Source organism: Ziziphus jujuba, chromosome 6 (assembly GCF_031755915.1).
Source record: "Ziziphus jujuba cultivar Dongzao chromosome 6, ASM3175591v1".
NCBI lineage: Eukaryota > Viridiplantae > Streptophyta > Magnoliopsida > Rosales > Rhamnaceae > Ziziphus > Ziziphus jujuba.
In genome coordinates, this window is record NC_083384.1 from 27,926,484 (window position 1) to 27,943,884 (window position 17,401).

At 31.7% G+C, this 17,401-nt stretch overlaps 3 protein-coding genes across 8 annotated transcripts; 2 read left to right on the top strand and 1 right to left on the bottom strand.

Moving 5' to 3' along the window:
- The first annotated feature begins 443 nt into the window (after positions 1-443).
- Positions 444-4,879, top strand: LOC125419173 (zinc finger BED domain-containing protein RICESLEEPER 2-like). 5 transcript variants are annotated; one of them, XM_060818516.1, is made up of 6 exons: positions 444-575; positions 775-905; positions 1,059-4,232; positions 4,324-4,375; positions 4,483-4,610; positions 4,711-4,879. In XM_060818516.1, the coding sequence occupies exon 3, from the start codon at positions 2,912-2,914 to the stop codon at positions 3,878-3,880; it is 969 nt and encodes a 322-aa protein (XP_060674499.1). In that variant the 5' UTR covers positions 444-575; positions 775-905; positions 1,059-2,911; the 3' UTR covers positions 3,881-4,232; positions 4,324-4,375; positions 4,483-4,610; positions 4,711-4,879. The 5 variants fall into 5 exon arrangements, 4 of the variants coding, with proteins under 4 accessions (XP_060674499.1, XP_060674500.1, XP_060674498.1 ...); XM_060818517.1 differs by having other exon boundaries at positions 4,333-4,375; XR_009639438.1 differs by lacking the exon at positions 4,324-4,375 and having other exon boundaries at positions 1,059-1,172.
- Positions 4,880-7,032: 2,153 nt separating this feature from the next.
- On the top strand, positions 7,033-11,438 carry LOC107429871 (uncharacterized). 2 transcript variants are annotated; one of them, XM_016040629.4, is made up of 8 exons: positions 7,033-7,503; positions 7,642-7,663; positions 9,400-9,456; positions 9,544-9,625; positions 10,329-10,424; positions 10,570-10,694; positions 10,790-10,808; positions 10,933-11,438. In XM_016040629.4, the coding sequence occupies exons 1-8, from the start codon at positions 7,404-7,406 to the stop codon at positions 11,185-11,187; spliced, it is 756 nt and encodes a 251-aa protein (XP_015896115.1). In that variant the 5' UTR covers positions 7,033-7,403; the 3' UTR covers positions 11,188-11,438. The 2 variants fall into 2 exon arrangements, with proteins under 2 accessions (XP_015896115.1, XP_048320012.1); XM_048464055.2 differs by lacking the exons at positions 7,033-7,503; positions 7,642-7,663 and adding an exon at positions 7,762-9,034.
- A 4,731-nt stretch (positions 11,439-16,169) lies between these two features.
- LOC107430201 (brassinosteroid-responsive RING protein 1) lies at positions 16,170-17,094 on the bottom strand. The gene has a single exon (XM_016041010.4). The coding sequence runs from the start codon at positions 16,946-16,948 to the stop codon at positions 16,451-16,453; it is 498 nt and encodes a 165-aa protein (XP_015896496.2). The 5' UTR covers positions 16,949-17,094; the 3' UTR covers positions 16,170-16,450.
- Between the last annotated feature and the right edge of the window lie 307 nt (positions 17,095-17,401).

Consider the following 17,401-nt stretch of genomic DNA (forward strand, 5'->3'; position numbering starts at 1 on the left):
GTTCCACATTCCCAAAATTGAATTGAAAACATACTAAGGAAAACTTCTGCGCTTCAACTTTAACGCCAAAAAGGAGCTGCAACATTATGTTAAATATTGGGGTGGACAAAAACCCGGTCAAACCGAACCGAACCGCTAAAACCGACCGAACCGAACTTCTACGGATCAGATTGGTTGCGCTCGGTTGGGCGGTTCGGTTATTATTTAACAAAAAAGGAGACGGTTTGGTTCGGATGTCGGTTTTTAAACTAAAAATCATCAGACCATCCGAACCGAACCGGATACTTTAAATATTATAAAAAATATATATAATTACATTTTTATATATAATAATAATAATATGTTTATAGTTTTATTAATTTTATATTTGATATTAAACAAAAAAAGAAAAAAAAAAGAAAAAAAACACTCTCTCACTCTGCTCTCGTCTCAAAAGTTCTCTTCTGTCTTCTCCCCTTTTTCTTTCAATCTCTTCTCTTGTCTCTGGTAAACCCTAGCTCAACTGTCACTCTCGGTCACCATTCACCATCTCTCAGGCCGATGAGCACCTGTCCTCTGCCATCTCTCGGACAACGGTAATCTCCCTTATCTTCCATTCTCTCACTCGCAATCTCTCACCATTTAACCCTCTCTTGTAGATCTCTTCACTCCTCTCTCTCTCTCTCTATATATATATATATATATATATATATATATCTTGCTTTAAAATTCAATCTCTCTCTATCTTTTTAACTCTCACCTCACTCTCTCACTCTCCAATCTATCCATTCTCAGCTTGAGGTAGCTGTCCGAAACCCTAGCCTAGACTGTTAGACATTGTTACTCTACGGTGGCCCGGTAGCTGTGAGACCATCAAAAGCCTCAATTACCATCATCTGGTCACCAACGATCACGTTAATTCGAAGGTAATTTTGCAAATTTCTATTTTCCCCAATTTTTTTCCTTTTAGGGTTTAAGTTCTAAGAAATCACTATTTCAAAATTATATATTTTTCTTTGATTATCTCCTCAATTCTGAAATATTAAATGTTTAATGACTGTTGGATTTTAATATTAAAGAGAAAATTGGCCATTCAAGTTGAAGGATTGAAGGTGAGGCAGGTCCATGGCTTGTGGCTGTGTCATTCTCGTGGGTGGCTCTGTGGCCTGTGTTTAAAGCTGTAATAACTTAAGGTAAGTTGTTCTTTTCTCTTAAACTCTCACTGGCTGTGGATGGATAAAGTGTGATTGCATAAATAGACTATAGATTTTGTTCTTTCTTTGTAATTTTGTGAAGGAAATAATCAGATTAGCTTTTGTGAGACTGAACTGTCTGTGAAATGTTGAATTATATCTGTGAATTGTCTTTGAAACTCTTTTCTATGAAGTTTTGAATTCAAATTGTGAGATTGCTTGCATTTCAGAGTCTTTGTGACTCCAACATTTTTGAAATTACAATTTTAAACATGTTAGCTTACATTTCAGAGTTTTTGTGACCCTTAACTCCTAAAGTTACCAATTTTAAACAAGTTAACTTTCATTTCAGAGTCTTTGTGACTCTGAATTTCAGAAATTGCTTTTTAATTGTTAGTTTTTTTGTTTGTTTTGGAACTATGGAATATTGTGCAATTTCTGAATATTGTGGAATTGAAATTGTGTAGTTGGAATTGTGCAATTTTTAAAGGTTAGCTTATATGTAGAGTCTTTATGACTCTGAAATTTTGAAATTGCTATTTAATTTGTAGTCTTTGTGGAATTGTGGAATTTTTTTAGTTGCTGTTTAATTTTGAGTCTTTGTGGAATTGTGGAATATTGTATGCTTGGTCCTGAATTTTTGATGTATATTTGGTCATAGTGCATATTTGGTCCTAGATTTCTGATGCAGATATTGTATTAGTGCATATTTGGTCCTGGATTTAAATGGAAAGTTCTAATGTGAATAATGCATGTAGTTGGAAAATTTTCATGTGGTTGTGTATGATAGTTTGGTTTAGGAAAAATGTATTTTGTTGGTAGTTGCTATCAATTCCGAAAACATGCTAATTGCTGGTAGAAAAAATGTATATTGTTGGTAGTTGTTGGTAGTTTGGTTTTAGGATTAAAGGGCTTGGACCTGATGGTTCTATGTTATTATTTAAGGAAGCAAAACTATTATTTGCTGTTTAATTTATTGTAATTTAATTTGATTGAGATTGTGGAATTTGTGGCCTTGAATTGTTGTGTAATTGCTGTCTTGTTTTTGTTTGTTTCCTCTTATGTAAACAGTGTCCTAGTTATACTTAATATGAACGCAGATTCCCCATCATCAGTTAATGCACCTTCCTCTTAAACCCCAATAGGTCAAAATCCATCACCATCACTGTCAAACCCTACACCTTCCGATGCCAAATCTACATTACCTCCACGACCTCCATTAGGGAAAAAAAAATGTTCTAGGCCAGCAAGTGATGAATGGGATCACTTTATCAAAATAGAAGGTGGTGATCCTGATGACCCTAGATGTGAATGCATTTACTGCCATAAGGATTATGCATGTGGTTCTAAAAAGTGTGGAACTAGTACCCTAAGGAATCATATAAAGCAATGTTAGAAAAATCCTTATAACTCAGATGAAAAGAAGCAAAAGACCTTAACTTTTGATAGGAAATCCGATGGTAGTGGTAGCAATTTGGTAGCTACTATTTTCAATAAAGAGGCATGTAGGATGGCATGTGCCAAAATGATAATTTTGGATGAGTTACGGCCGTGGGTTTAGACACTTTTGTAGTGTTGCATGTCCTAAGTTTGATCATCCATCTAGAAGAACCATTGTGAGGGACATTTATTAATTGTATTTAGATGAGAAATTAGCTTTAAGATCAATGTTTGTTGCAAACCAGCAAAGGATTAGTCTTACAACTGATACATGAACCTCTATTCAAAATGTTTGTTATATGTCATTAACTGCCCATTATATTGATGATTATTGGATGTTACATAAAAAAATTTTAAATCTTTGTGTGGTTCCTAATAAAGGAGAGGCAATTGGAAAGCTAATTGATATTTGTTTGCATGATTGGGGTATTGAAAAAGTGTTCACGCTAACTCTTGATAATGCAAGTGCAAACAATAATGTAATTGCATATCTTAAGAGGAAAATGGTACATTGGAAAAATTGTATATTGGATGCTGATTTTTTGCATATTCGATGTAGTGCACATATTGTCAATTTGATTGTGTGTGAGGGTTTGAAAGAATTAGATGAGGCAATTGCTAGCATTCGTAATGCTGTGAGATATGTTAGATCATCTCCTTCTCAATTACAAAAATTTAAGGAGTGTATAAGTCAAGAGAAAATTGATACCAAATCTTTAGTATGTTTGGATGTTCCAACCAGATGGAATTCCACATACTTAATGTTAGAGTCGGCTTTGAAATTTCAAAAAGCTTTTGAGAGAATGGAGGAGGAAGATGGACATTATGCTTCCTATTTTGGAGAGGATGATAGTGGTAGAAAAAAAATTGGACCTCTTTTAGCTTGGCATTGGGATGATGCCAAAGTTTTTGTCCAATTTCTTAAGGGTTTTTATGATGTAACTCTTAAATTTAGTGTCTCTTTACATGTTAGCTCCAACATATATTTCCATCAAGTTTCTTCCATACAAAAACAATTGGATGATTTATGTGTTATTAAGGATGACCGGTTGTGTGTTATGGCAAGGAAAATGAGAGAAAAGTATAATAAATATTGGGGTTCCATGGAAAATGTCAATAAATTGCTTCTAATTACAGCAGTGCTTGATCCAAGATATAAGTTGGATTATGTGTCATTTAGCTATGGGATGCTTTATGACAATGATGAAAGCAGGGTTACTGAATTGACAAATGGTTTGAAAAAGACTTTAATGAGGCTGTATAATTGATATAATGAAAAAGAAATGGGTTTAGATGGTATTTGTCAATCTTCCACTGGTGTTGAGTCTTCTGGAATTAGCTTGGATAGTACTAACAGTGAATTAGAGCATGCCAACTATGCTGACCAAGTTTGGATTGCTTATTTGAAGAAGAGAGAACAAAGCCAATGTAAGGAGGTAAAAAATGATGTGGATAGGTATCTGGCCGACCCTTGTGAATCTGGTTTAATTAAGGATTTTGATATCTTAAATTGGTGGAGGGTTAATGGAGAGAAATACCTTGTGTTAGAGAAGATTGCAAAGGATGTCTACGCCATTCAAGTCTCCACTGTGGCTTCCGAGAGTGCTTTTAGCAGTGGAGGTAGGATATTTGATCCTTTTAGGAGCTCTTTGACTGCTAAAATGATGGAGGCTTTGATATGTTGTCAAAATTGGCTTAATGCTTCTCCAAGTTTTGACAGATTTTTTTTAGAAGAGATGCAGTATTATGAAAGTTTAGAGCAGGTAATGTAATATGCAATTGAGATTATTTTCTGTTTGTATGCATATCATATGTTTTTTGAATGCTTTTATAATATTTGCTTATGTTTGCTGTTTGGTGTCACTCCAAGACCTATGCCAAAGCCAAACAGTAGCAGTGAGTCCAGATAGCAGCAACAAAAAGGATTGATGGTGCATTGAGTGGAATCAATGGATGTACTTGAAACTTGAAAGCTTATGAGTTTTGACAATGATGAAAGTAACTCTCTTCATTTTATTTTTCATTTCTTAATAATCATCACATTGTTAAACTAATAATGTATTGGTTTAATTTATTTTGGTGTCCTTTGTGATTGTAGGTTTTGGAGCAGTGGCAGTGAAGGATTTGGCAGTGCTAATTGCAGGCTGCTTATAATTTTTTTCCTACTATTTCTTTTATGTTTACTGTCAATGTATTACCATTTCTCTTAAGTCATTTGTAAAACTTGCTTATTAGTTGCTTTGATAGTAGTAGTTATTATTTTTTTCTTTTTTGTTTCTATTTCTTTGGGAACGGATGGGGATGTGAGATTGTTATTTTGATATTTGTATTTTGTGTCTGCATTTCTGATTCTCAATTTTGGTGAGTGGCAGTGGCATACTGGCATTGCATTTCTCAATTTCAATTTTCTCTTTAATATATATTGAAGTTTTGATCGTTTCATACCTAAAAAAATTTGTCATTTCATACCTTAAAAGTAAAAAATTTGCCATTTCATTTCAAACCTAAAAAATTTGCCATTTCATTTCCGTTGGATAGTTTTTTAAAAAAATTTAAACCTTCAAAATAATTGAAAAGCAAAACTAATGAAGGTAATTTCTAATTATATATTGGACAGGCCAAAAACTATAGGTCCAAAAATAAACCTAGCCCGATTAGCTGAAAGTATGCCCAAAATTGTAGGCCCGAAGATAATTTCTAGCCCACTAATTCGAAAACAAGCCCAAAATCGAATGCCCAAATATAAGTCCAAACCGACCAACCCGAACCCGAACCAAACCGGCCTGTTTATTTGGTTAAATGCTTGGTTTTCCATTGTCCACGGGTCAGTTCGGATCAGTATTTGTGGATAACCGAATAATCGGTTCGGTTGGAACTCTCAGGTGGAACCGATCCAAACCGAACCGTGCCCACCCCTAGTTAAATACAAAGGGAAAAAGATAAGCAGGATTGGCTTCATTCTTTGCTATGAGCGCGCAACATGTGAGTTGAACTCCTTCAGTGCCTGTTGTGTGCGACTGTTTATGTTTGTTTTGGGATCTTATTTTTATTTTTATTTTTGGATGGTTTATATTGAGAAGTTGACTAAAATTGGTCCCAAATTGATTTATATAATATCATCGATAATCGCTATTTGAAAATTTTTATATGATATTATTGACACAAAACCTTTAATGTATATATTATTATTGTTTGATAGTTATGGAAAATTATATCGAAAATTAATTTTATACATATTTTGTTATATTAATATACGGTAAGATAATGAATATAATAAATAATAACTGATGATAAATAAAATAAAATAATAAATAAAAATGGTGCTTTTGGAAAAAATTTGAATGAAACGTATACTGATACATATCGCATACAGTTATTCTTTTATATATTATATAGATATTTTTGAAATATTAAAAAGTAATTAAAAATATAGTGCAGACTCAAATCTTGTTGAGTGACTAGAATTTGCTTATTTATATTTTACTCTAATTTTATAAATTGAGTCATATTCATTCTAATTTATTTGCACTATGTTCTAATTTCATAAAATTAAGATATTCTAACTTAATCATAACTATATATATTCAAATATATTTTTAAATCATAACTTTTTAAAAGATCGGTTATAAAAATTTGAGATCCTTTCAAGATTATGGACATTTATTTTAGGACAAAGGTTTGAACCTAATGGAAAATCTCATTAGGAGCATGCAAATATATATGGCCATAGAAATTTTAGAAGGTTTTGAGCTTGAATTTAAGAATTATCATTGATATTAATTTTCCTCTATTTCAGTGTTTTAAATTCAAAATTTTTAAAAAATATGTGTAAATAGCATATCAGTAACCCAACCTTACTTAACATAGTCATAAAAAAATTTGGACCTAACAATAGCAATAAATTTTTGTTTTTATAATATAGTTTCCAAAAGTATTACAAGCTTATAAATACACGTCAATCCGGATTTTGACCAACTTTGTTTACCTTATTAAGCATAAGAAGAATTAATTTTATTTTTATTTCTTTTTTTTAAAAAAAACGTTAGAGAGAGAGAGAGAGAGAGAGAGAGGTAATTTCTGTTAAATTTCTATGCAATTTCAAATTAATCTAAAAACAATTTTAAAAGTACAATATAAAAATTCAAAAAAGAAAAAAAAAGAAAGACAAAACCGACCCGATTGGACCTATATCCGGACTGTCGTTTCAGAACGGAATCATCGGATAAAACCACACAGATAATATATACCCGATCCGTTTTGCCTTTTTTTTTTTCTAGAAACGAGAAATCAAAATTCAAAAATAAACCACAACTGGCAACAATTAGGAAATTTACATCATTTATTATTATTATTATTTTTTTTCAAAAAAATTAAATATAATTAAAATCTATCATTTAATTCTCCAGGTCATCATCGTCGTCTTCATCGAAACTGTCTTCCTACGCGTTAAGATATCTAATTTCTAAAGAAAGCATCCCCCAGACCCAAAAAAAAAAAAAAAAAAAAAAAAAAGAAGAAGATATTATTATTATTTTTATTCTTGCTTTGTTTTTCTCAATAGACTTTGAATTTCTTGCCATATATTTATTCATTTTTTCCAAAACTTTCTTCGAGATCTCCAACTTTCTTCTTCTTCTTCTTCTTCTTCTTCATCATCATCTTCATCTTCCTGAAGAAGCCAAACCCTAGATTTTTGAAAATTTATTTTTCACCCATTTCGTGTGGCTGTGACAGAGCGTTTTGTGTTTCTGAGGGGTTTGGAGTGAGATCGTAAGAGGAATAATAATAACAATGGCGTCTCAGGAGCACATAGACAAGATGCAGCTTCGCCAGAATTACCGCAATATCTGGCACACTGACCTCATGAGGACTATTCAGGCCGACACTCCTTGTATGCTATTCTTTCTCTCTCTCTCTCTCTCTCTCTCTCTATATATATATATATATATATATGTATATATATATGTGTGTGTGTGTGTGTTTATGTGAATCTTCTTCAGTATTTGATAGTCTTTAAATTTGTGTGCAGATTGCTGCCTTTCTCTCTTTTGGTAAGTTCTCTGGATCTATTGCTTCGGGTTTTTTTTTTTTTTTTGATTAATTTTGTTTAATTGCTCTGTCGTTTTTTTTTTTTTTTTTTAAGATCTGTCTGGACAAGGATATTGTTTTGTTAATCTGATTATTATTAGCCTTTTGCAAATCAGATATGTGTGCAAATTTTGTTTGTGCTGGTTGACTTGGGTTGAATGACGTTGACTTTAAATATTTGCCCTTTTTTTATTAATTTGTTTATTTCAAATTTTGTACTTTATTTATTCATTTTTCCGTTGCTGTTTAGTTTCTATCGTGTTTGGGTAATTTTGTTAGGCAACGATGGTGATCTTCATTTCAGATGTTTTTGTATACATTGTGGGATTTGAAACATCTTAGTAGTATCGTAAAAAATTAAGTCGATCAGATTGGTTATGGAGGAGTTTTTTATGTTAGCGTAAGTTTCGAAGAACGGGAAGTATGTGATGACTATTGAAAAATCACATTTTTTTTTTTTTTAATTTGCACATATTGTGGAGTTATGGTAAAATTAAGTTGATTGAGAGACAATTCTTTTTGTTAGCATAATTTTTTGAGAATGGGAATTGTGTTATGATTTTTGAAAAATGTATTTAGTTTGAACAATAAACTAAGTTTATGACAATTTCATGGCTTTTATTATTGTAACATACATTTTTAGAGTCACAGAAATAGCGGATTTTTGTTTTTTGGTTAATGCAAATAGTGGATAGTGTTAGCAGATCATTTTTATTCATCGAGCCCAAGATATGCAGTAGGGTTGTCACTCAGCACATCAGGACCTAATGTTGCATGCCTGAAATCCTCATCAATAAGCTTAATAATGACTGTGAAATAAAGTCTGTGACCAGGCGCTGTTGGTTGCTTATGTTAATTGTTTATATGAATGTATGTAATATTCTACTATAGCATGTCACTCAGCACAACAGGACCTAAAGTTGCATGCTTGAAATCCTCGTCAATAAGCTTAAAGTGTGAAATGAAGTTTGTGATCAGATACTGTTGATTGCTTATATTAATTATTTATATGGTATATGTAATATTCTATTATAGCTTGTCACTCAGCACGTCAGGACCTAATGTTGCAAGTGTGAAATAAGGTTTGTGATCAGGCATAGTCGATTGCTTATATTAATTGTTGTATATATGTAATATTCTACTCTGCAAGCTGGTATTCGATGAATCATTTTGGTGGTATTTCAAGTGTAATCGTTTAACTGTGCAATTTTTATGGTTGGAGATATCTGGTCGTGTTTTTGTAGCTTAAATTAGAGTCAAGTTCCTTAATAGATCTTGGGAACATCAAGCACAGTTGGAGCTTCATGGACCAACTGTAATTTGTTTGTTCAGAGGTATTCAGTTTTGCATACTCCCGAGTTTTTTCTCTGTTTTCTGTTCAAGGTGCAATTTTCCTTAGGCATTTCTGGTGTTGAAGGAACATGCCACAAGGTGTGATTTATGGTATCAGACAATATTTGTATTTATTGTCCACTGCTGATTGCTGTGCATGAGGACAATGTGCCATGCTGACTGTTATTCTGTCAAACTATGCACATACTACAAATACATTTGGATCCTATGTATGTAATATATATCAGATGTGTAACTTATCTATCTGCAAGTCGGCAGAATATTCATTGTGTCTTGCATATGCAAATTCTTTAAGGATGATTGTTTGTTCCCTTGTTCACTTAATATTTTTATTGTTTTACTCCAGTGCACCATGTGTGTCATACATGCTTCGCAAACGAGCTCTTTACAATGACATGTCTAGGTAATTGATAGTTTTGATTCCTTTCTAACTCTGTTTTGAAGCTGTGTGAGCTTTTTTTATGACTGTTTGTTCTCTTGTTTGTTGTAGATACGTATGCTGTGCTGGTTATATGCCCTGTAGCGGCAGGTGTGGAGAAAGTCGATGCCCTGAATTTTGCCTGGCCACTGAGGTATATAAGTTTGATTCTTTGTTACCATGCTTGTGTAAGCCATTTTTTATGTTTTGATTGACATCTGTGTCTTTGCTTTATGAAAACTAGTTTTTTTAATCATTATTTACATGTTGTTTGTTTAAGTAAATTGTATGTATGATTTGACTAGCAGTAGCGTGGGTATATTGAAAGTATTTGAAACTTTGGTGTATATATGGAAGTATTAGAAACTCAGACATGGTTTCTTATTGGCTTACTACTATGGTGGTATTAGAAACTCAGACATGGTGGTATACCATATCACCATATTGCATTAGTTAATACCTTGCTTTCATATTAGCGTAATATGAAAAATGAGAAATCAGCTTAGTTTCGAAACTAGATTAGTGAAAACCCGGGTTTCTGCCTAAATTTCTGCTGACTTTTCAAGATGCCATCATAGACCGTTTGATAGTTATTGAAATATGAAAAATCGAAAAATGTTTGACCAATGTAATGTGTTTTTTTGATAGCTTTGTGTATTGCTTAGTGAGGTGAGATATCACCATATTATTGCGTGGCCCTTTTTATATTTATTTATTTTTTTTTTTTAAATAGTAAAATAATCATTTCCAGCTGTTTTGAGTCTTGCAACACCAGCCACAACCATATAATTTCTTGTGGCAGCTGTATATATAATTTGTATCTAATAAGAATTCCTTGCCATATGTTTGATTTGCAGGTTGTCCTCTGCTTTGGCAATTCAGTGGCCTCAACCCGCTTTTTGTTACAAGATGAATTTAACATACAAACTACGCAATGTGACAACTGCATTATTGTACTCTCTCTCTCTCTCTCTCTCTTCTCTTCCCCCCCACCCTTCTCTTCCCTACATGTGTGTATGTGTGTGTGTGTGTGTACTATCTATTGGCAATTCAAAGTGACTCTACCCATCTCTTAAACATGTTTCCTTCTATTTTCAGGGTTTCATGTTCTGCCTACAACAGATTGCTTGCATTTTTTCCATAGTTGCTATGATTGTTGGAAGTGAAGAAATTCAAGAGGCTTCTCAACTATTGTCTTGTTTGGCCGACATGGTGTATTGCACGTAAGGCATTCATCCTCTTTTTATTCCGAATCCTTTCTGCCATTCTGTGTTGAAAGTTGAACTTAACCGATTTCTTGATTTTGTTTGTCTTGTAGGGTTTGCGCTTGTATGCAGGTATGGTAATGATTTATTTATTATTTTCTGAAGGCCTTGCAATGGAAATTGGAAACTAATCAACCTTATAGTTGATTCAAGTGAAAGACTGCTTTATGATTAATTCACTGGGGTTAATTTACAGACGCAGCACAAGATTGAAATGGACAAAAGGGACGGAAAGTTCGGGCCTCAGCCAGTGATGGCAGTGCCCCCCATGCAGCAAATGTCTCGCATAGATCAAGCAATTCCTCCAACTGTTGGATATCCACCTCAACCAGCATATGGACAACCCTACAGTTATCCACCTGCTCCGCAGGCTCAAGGTTATCCAGCTGCTGGTTATCCTCCAGCTCAGTACCCTCCCCCTGGTTATCCACCTTCTGGCTATTCTAGGTGATTCTTTAACGTGTCTTGGCGGTTGGCCACATTCAGTATCTTTATTACACTGCCTTATATATTGTGTTTGCAAGTAATTTGCTGGGAAGTTCCAATTTGTGTTTCAAACCTGTCAATGTATGGCTGGCATTTCTTGGATTTACTTGCTGGAGGGGTTTATGAGTATTGTGAGTGATATTGTTTAAATATTGTTATTACTCGTTAATTTGGTAAAAAATATATATATATCAATAATATACATTTTGGTAGGAATTAGAGGAGCTGAACGTATAAGCTTTCTGTTTGGTTATTTTTTTGACATATTTAATGCCTCACTTGCCATATGATTGACCTAATGTTGTTTCTTGGATGCCATGCTCCTGTCCAGTTTGGCTGATATGACTCCAAATACTGTTTTGAATTGTTACATGCTGAGTGCTTCTTGAGCGAAATGTTATTCTATAAATTAACTTCATTCCAAAAGTCATATTTTTATTATTGTTGTTTTGATTGATAGAAAATAAATTGGTACTTATCTCTACATTTATTAGTTTATTGGTGTGAGAAAGTTTATGAATCGTAGTTATATTATTTACGGGAGAATCAATGACCGAACTGTTTGTACAAAGTATATCTGAAGATCTTCAGTTGAATAGTTCCATATGGTTCTAGATTGTGGAACAAAAATGACTATTGCAGTGTAATACAATGAGATCTTCCAAATTTTAGATGTTATCTTTGTTATTTTTTTGTTTTTTTTGGTTATTTTCTATTTTAAAATAAGCTATATGTCATTCAGTCAATTTCATTAAAATATTAATTAAATGAAAGATGAGCTGTGAAGTGGGAGCGCAAGTCCCTTTTTTTTTATTTTTATTTTTTTATTTTATAATATTAATAACTGGGAGCGCAACTTTGGTTATTAGAAGATGGTTTTACTTGTGGTGGAGATCAAGCAGGCTTGATCAAAACAACGCAGAGAAACTAATACCAAAGGATGAATTTATGAACAGATGAGACAATTTTTCAACAATCAATATGATCTATTGAAATGTTTTATATATATATATATTTAATATAGTACGTCTGCCCTCAATTATTAGGCTTTGACATTTTGGTCTTCGTTTTTTATTTTTATATTTTTTTGTCCGACATTACTATCTTTAAAATTTAGTTTTTGATATACCATACTGTTGGTCTTAAAACTACATATATTTTGTATACTATTTTGTAAACTACATATATTTTGTATACTGTTTTGTAGTTTTGAGGCATGTAGTATACTTAGTGCATCAATAAAACAATGAAATTACAAACAATGTTACAAGATCCTACGTATTATGTAAAGTGTATTGCATGCTACAATGTTGTTAAAAAATAGACAAAAATAATTTAAGGATCAAAATACATCCATAAAAATTGAAATTTAAGAATCAAAATGCTGAAAAGAAAAGTTAAGGCCAAAGTGCAAAAGCTTTATAATTCAAAGGGCATGAGTGCTGAATCTCAAATAAATAAATGAAGAAGGAAATGTATAAAATTGTTCCTCTTAGATACAGATAGTGCCAAAGTTGAAATGCAACAAAATAACCGATGTTACGTCTGAAATTGGAACTTCTCTGTCAAGTAAACTGGATGTCTATTTCCATTTTGTTAAGTTACTCCACTCACCTAATGGATTAATATACTTCTTTTCAATAAAAAATTTGAAAAAAAAAATGATAAGAAATGAGATGAACATTGCCAACAAGGAATGAGTCATTATCTCTTAACTTAAAGCCCCAAGTGTGGACATTTATTAGTAATAAATCTTGGAATAAAGAGAATTTGTACGTAGTCCCTGAAGACTTTTGTTCAAATAATATGAAATCTAAAAAAAATTATTTTTTTGGGTAAAAAGAAATCTGAAATAAATTTAGACTAGAGCAACAACCCCACATTCTAGAATGATGATAAATGTTTTGGCTCCAAATTGGTGGTAGCAAAACAAAGAAAGAAGTGGTCAAGTTGAAAACTGGCGTAGGTACAACAACTAAACCATCTACCATCTTTGCTAGTCATCCACGTTTCCTTTCTTGGGATTTTTATCGTCTTTCCTATGTACAAAATTATTGAAAACATATAAAAACAATAATCTACATATTAATACAATTAATAAAGTTATAAACGTTTTTGGGTCCTTTTCTTGGTTGCCGTTTGTATTCATAAATTAACCAAAAAAAACATAGAGAGAATTCTTATAAAATTGGCTATTTATATATTATTATCAACATTTAGTACGAATTTTCTGAATCCTTGTGGGCTCATTGTTTCATTATCAAATACACAAGGGTCCCTTTCCTGCATGCCATGGTGCACTATGTACATAATGTAAGCTCTTGCATATACATACATGTAATACACATATAAATACATATAAGTAACTTTATGTTGTGAACATATTTTTAATATAAGATAAGAAACTTTGTTTTTAACAGATCAAAATTTTATTTACATATATATAAATTTGTACTCATTTTAGATGGATTTGATTGTTTTATTATTGAGTCTTATTTATCAGTTAAATACATTAATAGTGCAATATTGTTGGATAAGACTTTCAGTAGTCTAATTTTGTATTCCAAATGGATAGGAAAATGTGAATATATAAAATCAATATAAAAACTAATGTAAGCCTACTTATGTAAATATAAAATTTGATAAAAAGGCTGTAATATACCGCCCAGATCTATTTCATGCATGCCATTTTTTTGTTTCCCCTTAATTTTGCTACCACCACAGTTCGTGCATGCTATATCGTTTTATATATATAAAGGTATACATATATATAAATACACACATATACGTATATGATATATATATATATATATATATAAGAAGAGGCTACCATCCGGTCTGCATCAAAACTGACATTTAAAAAAGAAAAAATATCGACTTTGTTATGTAGGTATACACAGCTATATACAACAAAGTCAAAACTGTATACAATAAAGCTGAAATTTTTTTTAAAAAAAAACAGCTTCAATTTTGGTGTAGGTTCGCACAAAAACGGACCATACCGTAACCTTTCTTTATATATATATATATATATATATCACTCTACTACATATTTAAAATGTTATACCACTAATGGTAGAATATATTAATCATATATTTTCACATATCAAAATCAAAATAAGTACAAAATGAGAATACCATAGGATAATAATTGAAAGTGGAGAGAGAGAGAGAGAGAGAGAGAGAGAGAGAGAGGGAGCTCTAAACATGATAAGTACAAATATATATATGAGAATACAAGTGCAATTTATAATCAGTCAGTTCTTTTAAAGACGTATCTGTACCAATAATCAACATTTTCGGTGACGAACATGTACGACAAAATTAGTTTATAACCAAAAAAGAGAAATCCTAATACATATAATAGAAGATGATATTGGATTGATATATATATCATCGTCATTCACAAAAAAAATATACATATATATATATATATATATCATTGTCATATATGACCATCAAAATATATAGATTTCATTGTCATAAGTTGAACCTGTTTATGCGGCAATCTAAAATTTCTTAAAGTCCGTAGTAGTTTTTATTTATGGACGTTTTCCTACTTTGATTAATTGTTTATTCCCATCTCTAGAAGACTAGAAATTAATGCTATTAATAAGAGATTTATTGAAGAAGGCGAATTTCATATCAAGCCCAATAAAAACATATATATATATATATATGTATATATTTTAAATAAGAGAAATCATCTGTTTTAACTAAAAAAAAAAAATAATAATAATAATCTTTTGGATGGAAATTCAATTTAAAAAATATAATATCAATATATATACCTTGTGGACCACATGCAGTTTACTGCTTCTAATCGGAGTTGGCAAATTGTCAAATTTTCAAGACCCCTTTTTTTTTTTTTTTAATTTTCTTTTTCTTTTTCCATGACTAGTTATATGCTTACTTAACAAATAAAAAGGAGTAAATAAAGAAGAAAAAGAGAAAAAGAGCTTCACCTCCTTACCCCACAAAAGGGGAAAAAAAATAATAATAAAAACAGATTCCCCTAAAAACAAAAGTGAAAATGATTCCCGGAAACCCGGATGAATTTTCTTTTAGTATTACAAAAAAAAAAAAAAAATGATATCATCACATATATATATATATATATATATACTACTATGATAATCTCTCATCAAATAATTTTAGACAAAAATTTATCTGATTGTATTATCAATAATAAAATTCTTTTTATTATCCTATTATCAATAGAATGATTTATGAAATAAAATTATCCATAATTTTTGAATAGGAGAAAATTATATATATATATATATATATATGATATTTGCCAAAAAAATAAAATTATTAAAGAAATATTCGCACGCATATGTGTACTCATGGTTTAATTATGATATGCCAATGAGCCGGCAACATCACTTAAAAAAGCATCAAAAGTCCTGGTATTGAAATGATTAAGTTATTATTCCCATCATCTTGATCATGATGAGAATGAAAAAATAAATAAATAAATAAAATTTGGAATTTGCAACTTGTAATTGTGAAGTTCTTAATAATATGTAAACTTTTATTTCTTTTGGCATGGAATTTTATTTTATTTTATTATTATTTTATTTTATTATTATTTTTTTTTTTCTCTTTGTGATTTCGACAAAATCCAAGCTTTTCTTTAACCCATTTTTCTTTTATTTTAATCTGCCAGAACATCTGTGATTTTTTCGGTACATTGCTTGACCAAATCTTAGGCCAACCATTGCATCATCTGTCATATCCCCCATAAAAAAACAAACAAAAGTGCTTTAATTTTTCCAAAATGCCAAAACCCAACTCTAATATTAAAAAACAAACCAATTAACAACCTATCCAATCCAATTTGAAAAAACAAACTGAAAATTAATGAAACTTCATCATATTAAGCACTTATTACCCCAAAAAAAAAAAAACACACAAATTTATATATATATATATATATATATATATATAGAAGATCGAAATTCTTATTTCCATTTTTTGTGAATTCGGATAAAAAAAAACTGTACAAAAATCATAATCTAATTCCGGTAACCGGACTCAATTTTCTTGTGGTGAAACCCCCCTTTTTTTTTTTGTTTTTGGCCAATATTTACACCACAAAGCCATGTGGAATTTTCCAAACTCAAAATCTAAACCCCCATCCCACCCCCCAAAAAAAAAAAAAAAGAAAAAGAAAAAAAAGAAAATTATAATTTTCTTTTATAAAATCTAAAAAAAAATTAAAATTACAAACCAGTAATATGAGAATATTCGCCATAAAAATCAGGAATACCAGAAGCAGCCCAAAGCCTCTCATTGAAAGAGCCTTGCATATCTTCCGGTATAAACGGCGTTCTACAAAGCGGACAGGTTCTCTGATCGTAACCCATCCAACGGTCCAGACACCCTCTGTGGAATATGTGACGGCAATTCGTCAGCCGTCGGATCTCATCCTCAGATTCAAACTCGTACAAACACACCGCACAGCTCTCGGGTGGGTCCACAAGCTCCGAGAACTTCACCACCGGTAGGATTTCCCGTATTAACAACGCAGACATGGAGTGGAATTCGGGTATTCGGGTTCCCGGGTCGGCCCAGCTGCCATTGTCGGGTTCGATGAAATCTTGAAGACCCAGACAACGGAAGAGGAAGGAGATGAATTTTCTGATGAAACCCAGAAAGGAAAGAGTGTGGAAAAACAGTTTTGGAAGGAAAAGCTCTGTGTAGCCCACTGGAAACCCCATGTTTTGATTCTTTGAAGAAGAAGAAGAAGAGAGAAGCTTTGAGCTTTGTTTGTTTATAATGTGTTTTGTGTTTTTCTTTTAGTTTGTATTGCTCTGAGAGAGAGAGAGAGAGAGAGAGAGAGAGAGGAGGGGGAGGGTGTTTAGGATTTGGCTGCCTTTTATAGAGGCTTGTGACTTTTGAGTTTTGTGGAAAATGACAGACTATTATTTTAGGCTTTATTTTAAATATAGATATATATATATATATATGTATATTTTTAACTGATTTTTGTCTGAACTTACTTTTCACTGCTGTCAAGTATTGGTTTTTATAGAAGGAGGTATGAGATTTATTTATTTATTATTATTTTTTTTTTTCGGATAAAGAATGAATTTGGGATTTATTACGGTTCAAGTTTCTGATTTATGTATATAATATATATATATATATATCTTAGCGTGGAATTTGGACTT

What these genes read in the sequence shown, in the direction of transcription:
- LOC125419173 (XM_060818515.1), top strand. Translation starts at nt 2,912, where the DNA reads ATGTCATTAACTGCCCATTATATTGATGATTATTGGATGTTACATAAA.
- LOC107429871 (XM_016040629.4), top strand. Translation starts at nt 7,404, where the DNA reads ATGGCGTCTCAGGAGCACATAGACAAGATGCAGCTTCGCCAGAATTAC. An exon ending in TGCTGCCTTTCTCTCTTTTG is followed by an intron (nt 7,664 to 9,399) that starts GTAAGTTCTCTG and finishes GTTTTACTCCAG; the next exon opens with TGCACCATGTGTGTCATACA. An exon ending in CTTTACAATGACATGTCTAG is followed by an intron (nt 9,457 to 9,543) that starts GTAATTGATAGT and finishes TGTTTGTTGTAG; the next exon opens with ATACGTATGCTGTGCTGGTT.
- LOC107430201 (XM_016041010.4), bottom strand. Translation starts at nt 16,948, where the DNA reads ATGGGGTTTCCAGTGGGCTACACAGAGCTTTTCCTTCCAAAACTGTTT.